The following is an 18,942-nucleotide window of genomic DNA, read 5'->3' as shown; positions in this document are numbered from 1 at the left end:
TAATTCTTGGTCGTAACTTGTGCAAAGATACCTTTACAGGCTTTATTACAGGTATTCCCAACCACGGTCCTCAAGGCACACCAACAGTGCAGGTGTTAGTGATATCCAGGCTTCAGCACAGATGGTTTAATCAGAATCCCTCAGATACTAATTAAGTCACCTGTGCTCAAGCCTGGATATCTAGAAAACCTGCACTGTTGGTGTGCCTTGAGGACCGTGGTTGGGAATGCCTGCTTTATTATATGCTATATCTTGTGAGTAATGGTACGATATTTTCATTATAAACATGCCTTTATGGGAACAGGTGCTGGACGGGGTCCCGACAGTCAGGATCCCGATTGTCAAAACACCGACAGCTGGGTTCCCGACGGCCACCTGCTATTTTCCCTCGTACGGGTCCACGAACCCCATAGAGGGAGAATAGAATAGTTGGCGAGCGTACCGAACCACCGTGCCCACAAGGGGCTTTGTTACACTCACCATACTGTCTGAGTCCGGCCAGTCGAGATCCCTTGTCGGGCTAATGACTGTCGGACCCCTATACCACACCCTATGGCAGGGCTGGGCAATTGCAGCCCTCCAGATGTTGATGAACTACACATCCCAGGATGCTTTGCATTAGTTTTGCTATGTGGACATGCTGAAACTGATGCAAGGCATGCTGGGATGTGTAGTTCATCAACATCTGCAATGGCCCAGCCCTATGGGAACTAAATGATACGTAGCAAAGACACTGCCATCTTACATTCACCATACCAGGGGAATTCCTTACATTATTTACTATATACATCATAGCACCAGTGTGTATCCTACTATCTTCTGTTTTATATTGCAATTTTTGAAGGTGGTGACCTTCATTAGTGATAGATGCGGTCAGGCTGCTGTGCTTGAAAGTAACACACCCCTACCCATTTTTTGCTGGTTAAATGCCCGCTTGCAGGGTCTCATCCCTAGCTTAATACTAGTGTTCCATCTCCATTGCTGGTTAAATGCCCACCTGCAGTGCTCTCTCCCTATTATAATTGTCAGTAGGATGCCGCCCCCTCTGTGCTCATCCAATGCCCACCTGAAGTGCCCCATCCCTGGCTTAATACTGGCACCCCATCTCGAGCGCTGGCTAAATGTCTCCTTGAAGTGTCTCATCCCTAGTTTACTTTTGGCACCCTGTATCCAGCGCTGGTTAAATGCGCACTTGCAGTGGCCTCTCCCTATTTTAATTGCTGGGAGGGAGCCGCCACCTCTGCGCTCGTCCAATGCCTGCCTGAAGTGCCCCCATTCAGAGTGGTCTGTGAATCAAACATTGCAGATATTATGAAATCCATGTGATATCAATCCCCAGTTAGTTTTGTTTTCACTTGTTTACTTATTCATCGAGGGGTTTTAGTATCTTCTGTATCTGCTGCAGTTGGGAAGGTTAGGTGGAAATAGAATTGTATAAGCATAAAACTTTGGACAGTCTGTCGGACAGGCCTTAAGACTAGTCATAAATAAAGAGGTCAAATATAGTGTAACTTCATAATTAAAATATATTTTCCACATTGAATCACTACCCTAATTCAAACCATGTCATTCTGTGTTTAACCAAAACATGAAAAAAAATTACCACAAAAGTGTACACAAAAAGAAAACATAATATAAACCAGTGGTTCCCAACCTTTTTTTCTGTCCCGTACCCCTTGATTAGGCTTTTCATTGATGAGTACCCCTCCTCTCAATTTAAGATATAGACAGTACTTATGAGTGGAATGGACATGAGCGGTATGCGTATCGTTATGCATTTCCTTATATTAAGGGGTAGCGGACAGGAATCGTGCCCTTCCGTGTCTGCCCGCTGGTTGTGTATTATCTCCAGGGTTCCCACTAACACCTGTAGGATTAATGCTGCTGCTTCTTCCATCCGTGTCAGTGCAGGGCAGATGATCACTGATGTCTGATGGCAGCACGGGTAGCTCCCATTGGATTGTTGGTCAGGCAAAAGCACAATGAGATGCTGAAGACAGAACCATAAGTGACACAACATGGTTCTTCTCCATAGCAATGGATCGTCTTCTGCCATCAAAATACTTTTTTTCATCTTCCACCCTTACCAATATTAAATTTCAAATACCCCCAACTGGTCTGCAGAGTATATCAGTAGTTCCCAACCTGGAGTAAATAATCGTTTTATGTGAACTGTTAAAACATATATGGTGTGTGCACACAGTCAGATGTGCCTTCAGATACTATCCACGATCAGATCGTGGATAGTATCTGAAGGCACATCCGATTTGCATACAACCTTGACTATATAGTGCAGATCTGCATTATATAGTTAAGGCTTTGTCTTGCGATATGTGAACGCGCATCAGATCGGGATCTGAAGGGTTAAAACCCTTGCGATCTGCATCCGATTCCAATCCGATGTTGACTATATCATCAACATCGGAAGGCAAAAAGTACCGTGTGTACACACCATTAGATACTGCTTGCATAAAATATTTAGCTGAATGCCAGTAGAAGGCAATGTAAAAAAACCTGGGGTGGAACATGTGCTTAAAATTAAGCAGTGTATTTTTCGTTTTGTTATAGACACAAAAGCAAATACTATTTTTTTTTTTTAGACTTCCATCTACTATTTTTTTTTTTTAGACTTCCATCTTCAAAAACTTTTCTCCCATGGCACACCATCTCTCTTCGCTCAGATAAAGAGATTGTTTGCTTGTTAGTTGGTCCATAAATCAATCACTCCAGTCACAAGCCATAAGGCTGCTAGGTACAGGAATTTCAAGATTCCGCTGGAAAGAAAATAGACATACAGTATTAATATTTCAAACTATCTGGTATTTATAATTTACAATTAAATCTGTGATGAAGCTAGATGGGTTGGGGTCATTTAGTCTACAGCATGATGGTCGACAGTCATTAGGTGGACACCATTAGGTCGACATGGGAAAAGGTCATTAGTTCGACAGTGTCTACTTTTACTGTTTTTTTTGACCCGAATGTCAACACAGTCGACATGAACAGAGTTTAAAGTGCACCGCATCTGCTCGCAATGCTTCGGACACGGTGCCTTGTTATGCTTGGCACACTATTTTATTCTCAAACCACACCCTAGTGCATGGGTCCTCAAACTGCGGCCCTCCAGATGTGGTGAAACTACAAATCCCAGCATGCCTTGCCACAGTTTTCCTATAAGGGAGTGTTAAAACTGTGGCAAGGCATGCTGGGAATTGTAGTTTCACCACATCTGGAGGGCCGCAGTTTGAGGACCCATGCCCTAGTGGATGGTGGGGCATGAAATACCGCCTGTCGGCACCTTGGCTCAAAAAAAACCCATGTTGACCTTTTGACTGTCAAACTCACCATGTGACCTTCAAATGTAATCCACAAAGCGCACTGTTAATCGTTTTGTACATAATGCGTTATACAATTAAATACAATCTCTTTGGTATAAGTGTCAGTTTCATTTGAGGTGCCTTTGGGAACAGGAGTAAAACAAAAAAAATCCTGAAAATTGTAAAATAAAATAATCTCTCTCTCTGAAACACTGCCATCTCTTGGCAGTGAGTGAACTTACATTTCTCTCAGAGGCAGCTAGCTTTCAAAGCTTTTGCTTTGAGCAGGCTTACATGCGTGTAAGAATGAAGTCGCAGGAAGCCAAGTCGGGCGAATACGGCGGATGTGGCAATAATTCATTGCGCAATATATGCAAATTGGACGCAACAATTCCAGATGAGGGAGCTGGTGCATTGTTGTGATGGATAACAACCCACTAACCTATAAATTTATGCAGTACTCCCACAAGCTCACTAAACAGCAGGTTATGGATTTTTTGCATAGCAGGCAGATGTACCAACATTTCAAGAGCCATCGGTCTCTTTATCAAGAAGCACAGTTTAGGAACAGTTTGATTAAAGAGACCGTTGGGTCTTGAATGTTGGTACATCTGCCTGCTGTGAGAAAGAAAATATCTATATATCTATTTAGGTAGATATATAGCTATATCTATCTAAACATCTATACCTATATCTATCTATATATGGGCAGTGATCCCCAGCACTCCAGATAGATAACTTGCCTGGTGCCTTCCGTGGGGCACACTGTGCACAGGGGCCAAAATTATGTGGCGCGGTGACGGCAGCACTCAGGGCTTAGTACAAGTACCAACAGCCTCCTTGCATCAGGATAGCACTTGCATCAAAAAACATGCAGCCACTGGGGTGTCATCCAGAACCAAAATAGTCCATAAATATAGAAAATATTATGAAGCACTCACCAGCTTAGTACTGCAAATGAAACATTGCTGCAATTGTTAATCAAACTTGCATCATAGTACAGGTAAATTCATAGTCAACGTGTAGGATGCTCTCATCTGTCTTCTGCCTTCTCCGCTTCCTGCTATTGGCTGGCTAACAAAACTGAGGAGCTGAGCATAAAGGCAGGGTTGTAGGGGAGAAAAGCCGTGCATCCTGGGAAACCTTAAAGGTTTTGCTGATTGGTGCCATGGTCCTCTGGATCCACCTACAACCCCAATGTCACCCTCTGGGTCCCATGAACCTCAAAGAAAGGTAACCTAAGGCAGGTCTACCATAACTAGTTTCTTCTTCGGGTTTCATGGTCCCCACAGGATGACATTGGGGATGTCCAAAAGCAGTACTCAAGGGAGGGTACCCGTCTGAGGTGTCAGAAGAACAAGACAACCAAAAGGAAGCATCCTGGAAGGTTAACGTATCAAATGCATAGAACTTTGTGAATGTATAAACAATTGACCATCTTGCAGCCTTGGACTACCGATCTGGTGGAATGTGCATTAATCGTCAATGTCAGTGGAAGATCAGCTTGCTGAATTAACATGTGTATCCTGTGAGCCAATTGTGCCTGGAGGAGAGCTACTGTCATGATCAAGTGCGTCCAGAGGACTTCCTTGGATTGTGATAGGAGAAGGTCGTCACTCCCTGCTGATGAAGAAGAGCCGCCATCACCGTCATGGTTTTTGTAAAAACTCGGGGAGCAGTTGAAAGGCCGAACGGCAGGGCCTGAAATTGAAAGTGGCGTTCCAGGACTGCAAAGCGAAGGAAACGCTGATGTGTCGATCTTATGGGGATGTGGAGATATGCGTCCTGGATATCCAGGGACGCCATGAGATCTCCTGGTTCTATTGAGTGGAGAATGGATCTGAGTGATTCCATGCGGAACTTCGGCACCCAAAGGAACTGGTTAAGCCTTTTGAGATTGAGAATCGGGCGGAAGGATCTGTCCGGTTTGCTGACTAAAAAGAGATTCAAGTAAAATCCCAGTCCCCTCTGAGCAGGGGGAACCGCTGTCATCACCTGTTGGTGTAAAAGTGCAGAGATTGCTGTCTCGAGGGCGGTGGCCGTCAACAGGTCTGCAGGAAGACCTGTGGTAAAGAACTGGGTAGGTGGTCTGGACCGAAAGGTGAGGGAGTAACCCTGCGATACGACGTCCAACACCCAAGAGTCTGTTGAGTTTACCCAGTTTCCTGCGAACAGAAGGTAACCCTCAACTGCCATTTCTGGCAAATTGGGGCCTCTGGCGTCAGGCTGCAGGTTTATCGGCCTGTTTAAGAACCTGTCTGCGACCTGTCCATCCCTGGCGTTGCTTGAGCTTTTATTTCTTAGGGAGGGTGGACTGAAATCTTGCAGATGTATGACCTCTGGCCTAAAGAAACGAAAGGACTGCTTAGGCTTTGAAACCCCCAAAGGGAGAAAAGCTGTCTTTGAGGCAGCAAGGGAAGTAACAATCTTATCCCATTCTGGACCAAACAGTACTGTCCCTGTAAAAGGCCTCTAAGGCCTTTTTAGAAACATTGCCTGCCTTCCATGATCTCAGCCAAAGTGCCCTCTTCGCGGCTACTGAGGGCCGACACTTTTGAAGCGAACACCCCACCATCCAGAACACCTTCGCTAAGATAGGTGTTTGCCTCCCTGATGTTGTCTACAAGGGCTAGTAGTTCAGATCTGAGAGTGCCAGATTGAAGGCCCTCTAGTAATTCATCTGCCTAGTGACCGATGGCCATTGTAGTCCAGGCCCCTGCAAAAGATGGGCGAACTGCCGCCACTGCATTGGAGTAGATAGACTTATGAAATTGATCCAACTTCTTATCTACTGGAACTTTGTGTGACGTAACACCTGGAATAGGCAGTGTAGTGGACTTTACTAGTCTAGTAACATGAGCGTCCACTTGAGGTGGTGCCTCCCATTTGGTGTAATACTCAGGGATAGGATAAAAGTTTGAAATCCGCTTAGAGAGCAGGAATTTCTTATTTGGGTGTTTCCAAGCCTCTTGGAAAATCTTATCCAACTGAGAGGACTGTGGAAAAACTGCCGGGTCCTTTTTTTTCCTTTTAAAGATAGGACCTTCTGAAGGAGGTAGGGACTCTTATTCCTTCACATTTAATGACAGTCTAATAGATTTAATCAGGCTGTCGGCCCTGGCCTGGGTCACATGATCCTCATCAGGTTTGGGATCATCCTCATCAGCAGGATCTGGATCATCGTCAGTGTCTGTGCCCTGCGTAAGCAAGGGTTGTAACCTGCTGGGTCTTGCAGGCGCGTGTGCACCAGCCGTGCCTAGAGCACTGATAGCATCCAACGCTTGTTGTAAAGAACTAGACACCTGTACTAAGCCCTGGACAGACTGACAGGCCCTATACCCACCCAGGTTCCTCTGGCTGTGGTGCAATTTGTGGCACAGGAGGGGTTACCGCTGTACGCGAGGCTGAGACACCAGTTCCCTCATTGCAGAGGACAAGACATTAGCCCAGTCAGGCTCGCAGGGAACTACCGCAGTTGCCCGCGGACTGGGTCCCGGCAGAGTGCAACGTTCCCATACACCAGTATGGTCCTGCTCAGCACATGCAAAGTTTTCATTACATGCAGTACATGTATATGCCCGCAGCGCTGAAGCGTTACCCTTGCCCCTAGAAGACATTGTAAAAGAGGTGGCTGATAATGTAAGTTATTCACACAATAGTGAGAATAACTTAAGGTGGAAGTACTGTACACAGGCACTAATAAAGGAATCAGTGACTAATACTGCAACCTGTTAGCCAGCACTGGGGATGACTGAGCGAACTACTCACATCCAGTAACATAATAAACTGCAGAAAATAAATAACACACAGTATTACAGTCAGTATCTGTACAGAAAACTTTCACACAAAAAGAAAGGTATATGCACTATCACCCTGCACCCGCACCAAAGAGTGGGGTGAGGGTGTTAAACCTGAGCACTGAAAACAGTGGAGGCACAGGGGGACGATTTCGGGGCTCCTCTCCTCAGAACAGTCAGCTGCCGACAGAAGCAGAATTCTTAAGATGGACACCACGCTCAGAGAGGGGGAGGAGAGGAGCTCCCTCGTTGGGAAGCTCCGGAGCAAGTCACAGCCGAGGGGCCGGGGTGGAGAACTCAGTGACTCCGTCCCATCCTGGAACCACACAGGACTACATAGATATAGAAAAAACCCTGGTGGTCTAGTGGTATCCACAGCATAAGCTGGGTGCCGCTGCCAGGACCCGCCAGTGACGTCACCCTGCACCGGCGGTGTGAGCCGCGTATCTGGCTTCCCGCGAACGGGAATCTCTTACCTGCCTGCTACACTCGGCCACGGCTCCCTCCTAGTGCAGAGAGGTGACTGAACAACGCTAGCCGAAAGGTCAGCGTGTCAGTCACCGGAATGAAGCGTTGTGTTTCAGAGGCAGCGCTCGTTATGCTGCTGTTACTCTGACGGAAAAAGAAAACAGAATAAAATAAATTTTAGGGGCTGAAAGCCCCTCTCCTTGAAAATTGCGCCCTGTTCCTCAGAGCACCAAGGAAAAAATTGGTCTCTGAGGACAGTAAGGGGTATTAGGGGGAGGAGTTACAGGCTGCACTCTCAAAGACATAGTACTCCTTGGTGCCTGGTCCTCCCAGACCTGGAATACCCAAGTTTCCCAGCATCCACCTGTGCCGTTAGAAAAAGTAAGCTGGATGTGGAACAACCAACCACAGTTTGAGAGATTACATTCTGAAATACAAACAAGATTTGAAATGAAACCAAGCTGTAAATGGGACAGATTACGATATGAAGATGGTTATGTGAAATATATTTACCTGTGCATTGCAGTAAACTTTTTGTACAGCATCAGAAAATTAATCTGCAGCTCTGAATCCTTAAACACACTAGTAATGTCCACCACCATGACATCCATGATATCCATAGAGATTTAAAACGTTGGCTCTTGCAGCATTGCCAATAGATGAAGCAAACCCTTTTCTTTCAGGCACCCAAAACCCTAAAATATACAAGAGTAGTAAGTAAGAAGAGCTAACAATATTAAAATCTAAACATAAAATGGTACTTGTGTATTATCACGGCGCCCAAGTTTCCTGCGTACGGCACCATAGGAAAATCGCATCGGCCATTTTAAGTGATTTTTTAATGTAATTTATTCACTGCTCTGTATGCCCCGGGGGATCGCATTGCACCTCCTGCAAAATCGGATGCAATTTTATAGGGTGTACGATGCCATGACAATACCTATACCCTAATATCATTGTATTACATACAAAGTTTTACATACCCCCTCACTATCCACGCCACCCCGAAGCGTTGCGCGTCCTTCGACGTTTTCATTCCCACGTCGGCGTGGAGTTGATTTTATATAGTGTGGGGAGCGCAGCGAGCCACCGTGCTCGAAGTGTGACGAGTGCACGCAGATTACTTTACATGTATTCCGCTGCGCTCGCCACGCTTCGGGCTTGATGGCTCATTGCGCTCACCAAACTATATAGAATGAATTCCACTGCGAACTCTAGAAAGGTAGCTTACAGCACATCACCACATATCAGGATGCCATACTTGTAGGTTTTTTACTTTAATATTCATAGAAAACTTTGTATATTAAGTACAAATAAGCTAGACATAGGACTGAAACTGTCAGGAAGGTAGCTTAGAGCATATGCCATACTTCTGGTTTTATGATCCAAATAGTCATAGAAACCTTTGCATATTAAGTACATACAAGCAGGATATTTAATATGAAAAGCTAGTTATGTGAACTTAATACAGGATATATTTACCTGTGCATTCAAACCCATAACTTATTGTCTGGCAGCTTCAGAAACTCATTAGGCAACACTGTCTCCTGGTGCCTGCTTGTAATGTCCATAAGAGCTGTCCATAACATTCAGTGTTTGAAGGCATTGGCTTCCCTTTGCAACATTTCCAATGGATGAAGCTCTGAATTATCTTTCAGGTAACTCAATATAACAATATTCAATAGCGTAGCTGTGAGAAGTGGAAAAGAAACATTTAATCTCAGAACAATGGTAAACTACAAATTGTAAATAAATGGCACAACTTTACAGGAAGTCTACGCATTATGTAAGGCAACGCTCAGAACTGGGTCTACTGAAAACTTGGACCATTAGGCATATTGGAAATGCTTTATTAGGATAGGATATTTTAAGTAAAAGCAAGCTGGATATGGGAGTGGAAACTTCAGATAGTTTTACATTTCATTGTGCATTGTGGTGCCTATTAGGATTTTAAATTAAAGCAAGCTGCTGCTAAGAATAAAATGTTAGGATAGGTACCGGTAAGAGGGGCACAGCATAATGCTCTACAGATGGATGTGGGGTGGCAGAAATCTGGTTTAACTGAGAATTTCAAATTATTAGGGATTTAATTAAATTACAGATGAAATTGAGGCGGAACATTAGGAATGGGAACCATACAGCATAATGCAATGTCGCACAGCACCATACGACACAACATAATGCTCTACTGATGGTTGTGGGGAGGCAGAAATCTGGTTTAACCCAGAATTTCAAAATGTTAGGGAATTAAATAAACGGTAGATGAAAATGAGGTGGAACTTTAGGAATGGGATCATACAGCAAAACATAATGCTCTACTGATGGTTGTCGGGAGACAGAACTCTGGTGTAACCCAGAATTTCAAATGATTAGGGATTTAAATAAAGGATAGATGAAAATGAGGTGGAACTTTAGGAATGGGATCATAGAGCAAAACATAATGCTCTACTGATGGTTGTGGGGAGGGAGAAATCTGGTTTAACCCAGAATTTCAAATTATTAGGCATTTAAATGACAGCAAATGAAAAAAAAAAAGGATCAATTACAAAGAAAGTTAATCTAAATACGCAAAATGTAGAAAGGATATTTACCTGTGTATTGAAGTCCATAAACATCTCTTCCATCAGCTTCAGAGTCTTAATTGTCTGCAGCAATGTACCCCGATGCCTGTTTAATATCCACCACAAAGCCATCTATAATATCTTCAGGGTTGGTAGACATTGCCATCCTCTTGGAACTTTGCCAGTTGATAAAGACATTTTCTTTCAGGTACCCAAAAACGTAAAATATTCAATATAGTAGCTGCTGTAGTGAGAAGAGGAGAGAAGAGTTATACGGTTTACAGAGTTTGCTAGTACTGAAAATCTCGATTGGCAAACCACCATGTCTAAAGGACACCAGGAGAGCACCATAGGGGGTGCTCAAGGGGGTATTCAATGTTGGGTCACGGCTGTCGAGCTGGCCCGACAGCAGTGACACTGTCCTGTTCTCTGTCTGCTTACCCGAGAATTTGCATGCGTAATTCAATGCCCCGCCTGCAGCGATATGAGAAGGGGGCGTGGCCGCGAGAATCAGCCGGGATCTCATCTTCCTGGCCATCCTCGGCAGAATGAGCCAGACTACTTGTTAAGTCTTGCTCGTGCTGCCGGGGAAGAGCCCCTGTGCAGTGCTGCCGGGGAAGAGCCCCTGTGCAGTGCTGCCGGGGAAGAGCCCCTGTGCAGTGCTGCCGGGGAAGAGCCCCTGTGCAGTGCTGCCGGGGAAGAGCCCCTGTGCAGTGCTGCCGGGGAAGAGCCCCTGTGCAGTGCTGCCGGGGAAGAGCCCCTGTGCAGTGCTGCCGGGGAAGAGCCCCTGTGCAGTGCTGCCGGGGAAGAGCCCCTGTGCAGTGCTGCCGGGGAAGAGCCCCTGTGCAGTGCTGCCGGGGAAGAGCCCCTGTGCAGTGCTGCCGGGGAAGAGCCCCTGTGCAGTGCTGCCGGGGAAGAGCCCCTGTGCAGTGCTGCCGGGGAAGAGCCCCTGTGCAGTGCTGCCGGGGAAGAGCCCCTGTTCTGAAAATAGCTTACTGATAAGAGGCTGATAATAGATTACTCCAAAAATTAGAAACTATTTGCATATTAAATAGCTGATAACAGGACCCAAACTGCCAGAGGCAGCTTACAGTATTACACCATAATTCAATACTTTTGGTTTTATGATCAAAATAATCACACAACCCTTTGGATATTAAGAAAAACCGAGCTGGACATAGGACTGAAACCACCAAGGAGGCAGCTTAAAGCATAACACCATAATGCATGATGTCATACTTTTGGTTCCATTATCAAAATAATCATACAACCCTTTGGATATTAAGCAAAACCGAGCTGGACATAGGACTGAAACCACTAGGACAACACAGCACAATGCTGCACCTTACGGAGCTGCATGATGCCATATTGATGGTTTTTAGGGGATTCAGTACTGAATCCCGGCGGTCGGGATCCCGGCGTTCAGAATCCCGACGCCGGAATCCCGACAAGGGGGGGACGTGGATCGCCCCCCCTTGCGGGCTCGCTGCGCTCGCCACGCAGCGGGCCCGCCACTAATTTATTCTCCCTCCAGGGGTGTCGTGGACACCCCCGAAGGGAGAAAGTGTCGGGATTTCGGAGGTCAGGATTCCGGCGTCGGGATTCTGAACGCCGGGATCCCGACCGCCGGGATCTTAACTGCATCCCTTTTTAGGGACACTGAAAATAGATTGTATTGCTGGGTGTTATCCATTAGGAGATCAACAGAATGTTAACAGGATCTGGGGACCAACATCATCAGTAAAGCACAAAACTGCATAATGCCAAGTCGTAGGTGCCGTACGCCAAAGCATCACACAGTATGCCACCATACCAACGGAATTAGAGATGCTGATAATAGATTACACCCAAAATTAGAAACAATTTGCATATTAAATAATAGCTGATAACAGGACCCAAAACTGCCAGCTTACAGTATTACACCATAATGCAATACTTTTGGTTTTATGATCAAAATAATCATACAACCCTTTGGATATTCTGAAAAACCGAGCTGGACATAGGCCTGAAACTACCAAGGAGGCAGTCATACTTTTGGTTCCATGATCAAAAAAAAAAATCATACAACCCTATCGATATTAAGTAAAACCTAGCTTGACATAGGACTGAAAATGCTTACAAAAGCAGCTTCCTGCACAATGACATACCTTTAAAAAGTAAACTTATTAAATTAAAGCAACCTGGAAATGGGATGATTACGATATGAATGGAAGGTAGTTATGTGAAATATATTTACCTGTGCATTGAAATCCATTCATTTCTTGTCCAACATCTTTAAGGACTCAATAGTGTGCAGCACTGTATCCTGCTGTCCGCCTCTTATGTTCTTTGTTCAAAGACATTGGCTTCTTTTGCCAAGGATAGACGCAAACCATTTTCTTTCAAGTACTCAACGACCTAAATATTCAATTGAGTAGCTGCCCTAGTGAGAAGAGGAAACAATTCATATAAGTAACATTTGGAAAAAAATTTAAACCAACCAATTTTAAATGCAAAACACCCTACAGGAAGTGAACATACCACATTATAGAAGGTCCCATAAAGAAATGAATGTTCCGAAAACCTTAATCCTTTTTTCCATACTTGATAATGTATCTACTGTATCTCTACACAGTGTGACTGGCCCATAGGGGTACAGTTGAAAATACTGCATGATAGCTCACCACTTCCTCTGAGAACCAAGTTACAAAATGTACATCAGAATTTTATATCATTTGTTAGGGCTATTTCACACACACTGGCTCCTGCCGGGCGGCAAAAACCCACACGGCTATGAAGCCGTCACGCACTCAGTAGTTTAGAATGGTGGAGATGGCCATAGCCCGGCAGCTTTCCCTTTCAGTGGTGGGATCCGGCTGAAACCAGGCGGCCGGGCCGTGTGAATGGACACAATAGTGTCTATTAACTACCGTGCACCGTGGCCGTGCAGGATTTCGCCGCCCGGCAGGCGCCGAAGCGTGTGAAATAGCCCTTACATTATACTGCACAGACCTATAGTGTATTTACTGCTCTGCATTGAAGCTCTTAGAAGGCTGCTAGGTCTGTCCGGCTTCCTACAGGAATCCAGCCCTGCACACCCCAGCCTAGACTGTCAGTCCTAGATGAAGGAAGCACATGCCAATAGGACTGCCTGTACTGTAGGTAACTAGGAGATAGGACTTCCAATCACTGCCAGGCTCAGTGAAGCCAGTGCAGTCTCATGTACTGCATCTGGCTCCATTAAGGCTGAACAAGGCAGCAGATTATACTTGGCTACAGTCCCATAGGTAAACCCCGCCTCTGAACAGAACCTATCTACACAGGAGAAAAATACAGTGTTGAAGCCTATGTGGTTAAATATCTGCCCTGGGAGTCCGACAAATTATTTTCTAAATATGGAAATAATTCTACATGGCTGGCCTGTGAATATTAAAAGACGGGCACCATCCTGTGACAGTAACAGAGGAGGAAAATTGACACACATAAGCAGTGATGTGGATGGCTTGACCCTGTCCAGTAGGAGAATGAAATATTGGATGAGTCACCCCAGAGGCAGAAGTGTGAGTGGTCCTTCTTGCTCCTTTCTCCTTTTTTTCTGCTTTTCCTCAGTTTTTTCGGGGGTGGGGTTAATGCCCTGAAAACTGAGTTTAAAGGCCAAGAGACTTGCTGGTAATATTGCAAACATATATTGGGCTTATTTGTTGTATGGAAAAATTCTTCTCACCAGCCATACCATCAAAAGTCCAGAGGGACCGTGCTGAACGCACACGCCAGACAGCAAATGTGGCCACCGTTACCCCAAATCCTAGCAAGCCAGCAAGGAAATCAGACTCCTCTGGTAATAGCATCAGCCAGGAAGAGGGTGTACTACCCCCCTCAATGCAGGATAGGAGAGGTGAAGACTACAAAGCAATGATACAAGCTATTAAACTATAGAGCTCCTACTGGGCAGCACGGATGGTGCAATGGTTAGCCTTACTGCCTCACAGCGATGAGGTCATGGGTTCAATACCCACCATGGTCCTAACTGTGTAGAGTTTGTATATTCTCCCCGTGCTTGCGTGGGTTTCCTCAGGCTACCTCGGTTTCCTCCCACAATCCAAAAATATATTGGAAGGTTAATTGGCTTCCAATAAAATTAACCCTAGAATATCTGCGTGTGCATGTGGTAGGGAATATAGATTGTAAGCTCCACTGGGGAAGGGACTGATGTGAATGTTGAAATATTCTTCAACGGCCTATTTCATGACCTCAGCCTGGGTCTTATATAGCGCACATATTCCGCAGTAAAGCGCTGCAGAATATGTGTGCTATATAAGAAACTGTTAATGAATAAATAATAATACTACAGACCCAGGCTGAGGTCATGAAATAGGCTGTTGAAGAACTAAAAAGCCAGATAAAAACAGATTTCTGATCGGGTCCAAGAGACAGAACAAAAAGTAAATGTTCCAGGACAATAGATATGGTTAAAATTGGACGAGATTGATAACAGGTCTAGAAGAATGCTATAAATGCTATATAGTCAAAATTACTTGCAGATCGCTCAGGTTATTTACCTTGAGATCCCCGACGCATGCTCCCGGGACAGCAAAAATCAAAACCCATATAGAAAGGGCAGCAATGACTATAGTGCAAATCGAATGTAGATTGCATGAATCGTATGTAAATAATAGAGTTAGCAAAGATTGCATAGCAATCAAATCTCACCATGTGTACACACCATGAGAATGATAGGTCTACCTGAGTCTCTAATGCCCCTTTCAGACCGCACTTTGTAAACTACAACTTTAAGTCCTCGCACCGAGCAAGGGCTGCTGGGAATTGTAGTTTATTAAATGCAGTGCGCCCGGCTGCAGCAGCTGTGTTTTGTTAGAAGGCTTGCAGGAATAACAGTAGTGTCTAGATCCCCTTCAGTTTTGACAATTTTCCCCATCATGCCCTGGCTCACCGCATACCATAAATCTGTCAGTAATAACTGTATAAATCAGGGCCTGCATACAGGTTCGCTAGCTCAAAGAACTAAATTCTGAGACTTAATATACACAACTGAAAAGGGGATTAAAATATGGGTATGGGTGAAAACCGGACCAGGACAAAACCCCCGGACCGCACATTAAACTCTGCATTTTGGAGCTTGTATCGTCCGGTCCGGGCGGTGTCCAGTCGGGGGGGGGGGGGGGGGGCTGCCTGTCACCAGGGAGAGGAGGAGGGCTAGAATAAAGTCTCACTGAATGATCTGGGCATGTAGCAAAAACCGGACGGTCTGGACCACACGGGGAGGCTGTAATCTCCCCTCCCCCATGTCCCTGGTGATAGCTATCACAGGACACCCCCTCGGACAGGACACCCCCTCGGACAGGACACCCCCTCGGACAGGACACCCCCTCGGACAGGACACCCCCTCGGACAGGACACCCCCTCGGACAGGACACCCCCTCGGACAGGACCCTATAAGCTCCGGACTGCAGATTTTGATGTCCTGTCCGGCGGTCCGGAGTCTAGTCCGGTCCGGTTTTTACATAGTCCCTTAAAATATGGCTGCATGAAAAAGGAACACGAGACCTACACCACCACAAGCAGCATAATGCGGGCCCAGTGCGAGCACTAGGGAAATACCAGGAGAGAACAGGACACACACTCGGATCGACCATAAATCACGGAGTGAATGTGACATGCAGCGCTGCTGTCCGCAACACACGGGAAGGAGCCGCGCTCACACTACCCACCCGGGGTGCGGCACACGTACACCTGCACTCTGGTGAGTGGGACAGAGTCCGGACTCAGTGACAGTAGCCACCTTCCCCAACCAAGCCTGGGCCCATCTCATCCAACACCATCCACCGCTTACCGCTTAGTCTCCCCCGCCGCCAGCTCTGGCTAGGGGCCAGTGTGATTTCCACGGCTCCCCTCCGTAAGTCTTCCGAGGAAACCATCGTTGTCTTGGAAAGAGAGCTGCTTACTCGGCCCGGTAGTCCCCGTCATCTTCCTCTGTCTTCCGCAGCGGCGCTGACACTTCCCGCCTCAAGACAAAATTTAAATGAAGAAGCCGAGCATACCGGAAGCAGCGTGATTATATCCTCATACTGTACATCACGTGATGAACCTCTGACGACCTCATCATGGGGAGGAGAGTCTGAAGATCAGTACAGGCGCCTGTGCTGGCTGGAGGTTTGGAAGTGCCGCGCTAACACATCACCAGTGGCTTCCGGAAATTGGGGGGCGTGGCTTCACGGCGTGTGGCAGGCCCCCCAGCGCCTGAGAGCGGAACGCACTACATTTCCCAGAATCCCCCGCAGCCCCGTCCTGACGCGTGTTCCTTTTTTTGCCAGGGCAAGACCGTCAGCTAGCGTCCGGCAGACTGACTGGCGCCTGCAAAGCCCGCGGCGCGCAGTATCGCGCAGTATGTTGTAGCATGGGCAGACTGAACTGCGTCTGAAAAGCCCGCTGCAGTATAGTGGTCACATGGGGTGATCACGTGATGGTCACGTGGGATGTGACGTAATGTGTTGGTACGCCTGGAGAGAAGGAACTAGACACTACCTTGGCACAGGAGTCAGGACCCGGCTTCTGGACAGTGAGTGGGGAGGTCAGGTGCCTAACGTAACGGCCGCTGCCTACTTTGTAGCACCACGCACAGCGCTGCCGGCCACAGACAGGCTATCAGCACACAGCTGCTGCTCTGACTGACTTGCCTGAAGTGCACCTCCTTACATTGGCAGCGTCACCTGGGTTACCGGAGTGCATATTCTGCATATGTTTAACACTATAATACTATCTCACGGGTATAGGTATATCTGCAGAACTAGATTTGCACGGTGTTCATTGGTTAAACTGCACTCATGCGTATATGCTTATGTATATATATAATTTGAACATCAGGGCATATAAATACAGTCACCCACCTACCCAAATATTAGGTGAGTGCGACTTTGTTGACTTCATCAGACATGGACAGAACGTCTGTCGCTAAAATGGGCGCAGTGGCCAGTGCAGGCATGTGTGCTGCAGTTGCAGGAGTGGTGTTGGCACAATATATCTTCACCGTCAAGAAGAAAACTGGCAAGAAGACAAAAATCATAGAGATGGCAAGTATTTTTTTTTACTTCTGTGTTGAACATACATTCAATTATTTGGTATCCGGTTGATAGGGTGACCGCGTCTAGGTCAACATGGCAATGGCTGACACATGAAAAGGTTACCATTTTTAAATATATTTTTAAATACTTCGCCATCCACATGCTGAAAACTACATATGCAATTCTGATTACTCATGGCCACCAGCTGTATGATGGATTGACAGGGCCGCTAGCTTTCACAGAAATGAGCTCCACAGTGCTTATTGTATTGCTCTATAGTCTAAAATTCAAGTTTTATTGGGCGACTTGGCATCAGTGGGGCAGATGTAATAAGCCTGATAAAGTGGATGGGGATAAGTAAATTATCACATCATAAAGTGGGTATGGGTCATAGGGTCGACAGTAAGAAGGCCAACAATCAATAGGTTGACCACTATTGGTCAACACATGAAAAAGGTCGTCCTGGTTTAGGTTGAAAGGTCAACAGAGGCAATAGGTCAACATGAAAATGTTGACATGAGATTTTCATGTTTTTGTGTCTGTGTTGACTTATGTCAACATGGACAAGGTATAAGTGTACCGCTTCCCGTCGCATGGCTTGCCATGCTCTGGAACAAAATATTATAGTGTCCACTTGGATAGTCAAGTATGAAAAACCACCTGTTTTGGGAAATAAATAAATCAAGTCAACCTTTTTCATGTTGACTTTTCCCATGTCAACATAATGCAGTGGTGCTGACCTTTTGACCATGTCGACATTTCCCATGTGTCGATCTATGGTCTGTTGGCCTATTGACTGTCGACTTGCCGACCTCATCCCAAGAAGAGAATATAGTGGGAAAGAGATCTGAGATCAAATTTCAGCAGCTGTTTTAACTTTTTACTCTATTTATCAAGATAAGTGGCATCTATGTAGATTGACTGCATTAAGCCCCATAAACACTACCCGATGCCCATTGATATCGGGGAGGGGGGAGGCATTGGCAAGTGCATACACAGTTGCCAATGCCGGGGGATGCTAGGGAGTGATGGCGGTGCGATCGACGGTCATTCTGCAGCATGACTGTCATTAACGAGGATTGTAATAACTCGCTTTGGAACCACTTCCAAACCCTCCGTGGCAGCTGCCACTATTCTCAGACCAACCTGCATGCTGGCGCTGGCTCACTGGCATATTCAGAGGACCTCTTGGGGTGATACAGCAAGATAGTGCTGTCCCACTCCCGTGTTGTTTTGAATTTATAGATGAATCTTTGCAAATAATGGGTTTACTCCTGCCTCGTATAACTGATCATAGGAAGAGTGACTTAATTGTTAGTTATATAGGGGGGTATTCAGTCTCCGCCACTATTTCCAGCAGGGGAAATAGCAGCAGATGCCTATTCAATGCTGTAGTTTCCAACCGCAGTGAAGACGCAGCTCGGCAGAACGGATCTGACTTTAAAACCAGCCAAATCTGTTTTGACAAAAACTGCCGTGGATTGTCTAACTCACAGCTGGATCTTGACAATCCACGGCCGCAAACTCTTACACCACTTGACAGGTGGAACATTGAATTCCACCTGTCGATAAACTGTCGAGCAGGGCGAAAAGGGGTCGGGATTTCTACTGTTGGAACGTTCCGCCAGTCGAAATATGTTACTACTAATATGTTACTACTCCACCAGTATCAGTCTGCATCTGCCCTATGTATTAATCTGACAGCACAGCATATCTCTGGGCAGGATTTGCAGGTGTTTGC

General features: G+C 46.0%; 1 protein-coding gene and 1 long non-coding RNA gene across 3 annotated transcripts in view; one reads left to right on the top strand and one right to left on the bottom strand.

The window, feature by feature from the left end:
- Positions 1-188: 188 nt before the first annotated feature.
- On the bottom strand, positions 189-16,694 carry LOC146080792 (uncharacterized). Of its 2 annotated transcripts, none has more exons than XR_014474980.1 (6): positions 15,974-16,694; positions 12,380-12,560; positions 10,174-10,387; positions 9,065-9,272; positions 8,096-8,277; positions 189-2,774 (listed from the first exon to the last, which is right to left on the bottom strand). It is a non-coding gene; the product is annotated as an uncharacterized LOC146080792 (long non-coding RNA). The 2 variants fall into 2 exon arrangements; XR_014474979.1 differs by having other exon boundaries at positions 190-2,774; positions 12,380-12,565; positions 15,974-16,689.
- Positions 16,301-18,942, top strand: part of NT5C3A (5'-nucleotidase, cytosolic IIIA) — a 59,055-nt gene continuing 56,413 nt past the window's right edge. The window contains exon 1 of the mRNA XM_083188449.1: positions 16,301-17,210. Within this exon, the coding sequence (XP_083044575.1) occupies positions 17,073-17,210 (138 nt within the window). The 5' untranslated portion in view covers positions 16,301-17,072. The remainder of the gene's footprint in view (positions 17,211-18,942) is intronic.

This window comes from Crinia signifera, chromosome 5, assembly GCF_055691185.1.
Source record: "Crinia signifera chromosome 5, ASM5569118v1, whole genome shotgun sequence".
Classification (NCBI taxonomy): Eukaryota; Metazoa; Chordata; class Amphibia; order Anura; family Myobatrachidae; genus Crinia; species Crinia signifera.
Note: the sequence above shows the minus strand (reverse complement) of the source record. Positions and strands in the feature narration are given on the sequence as shown.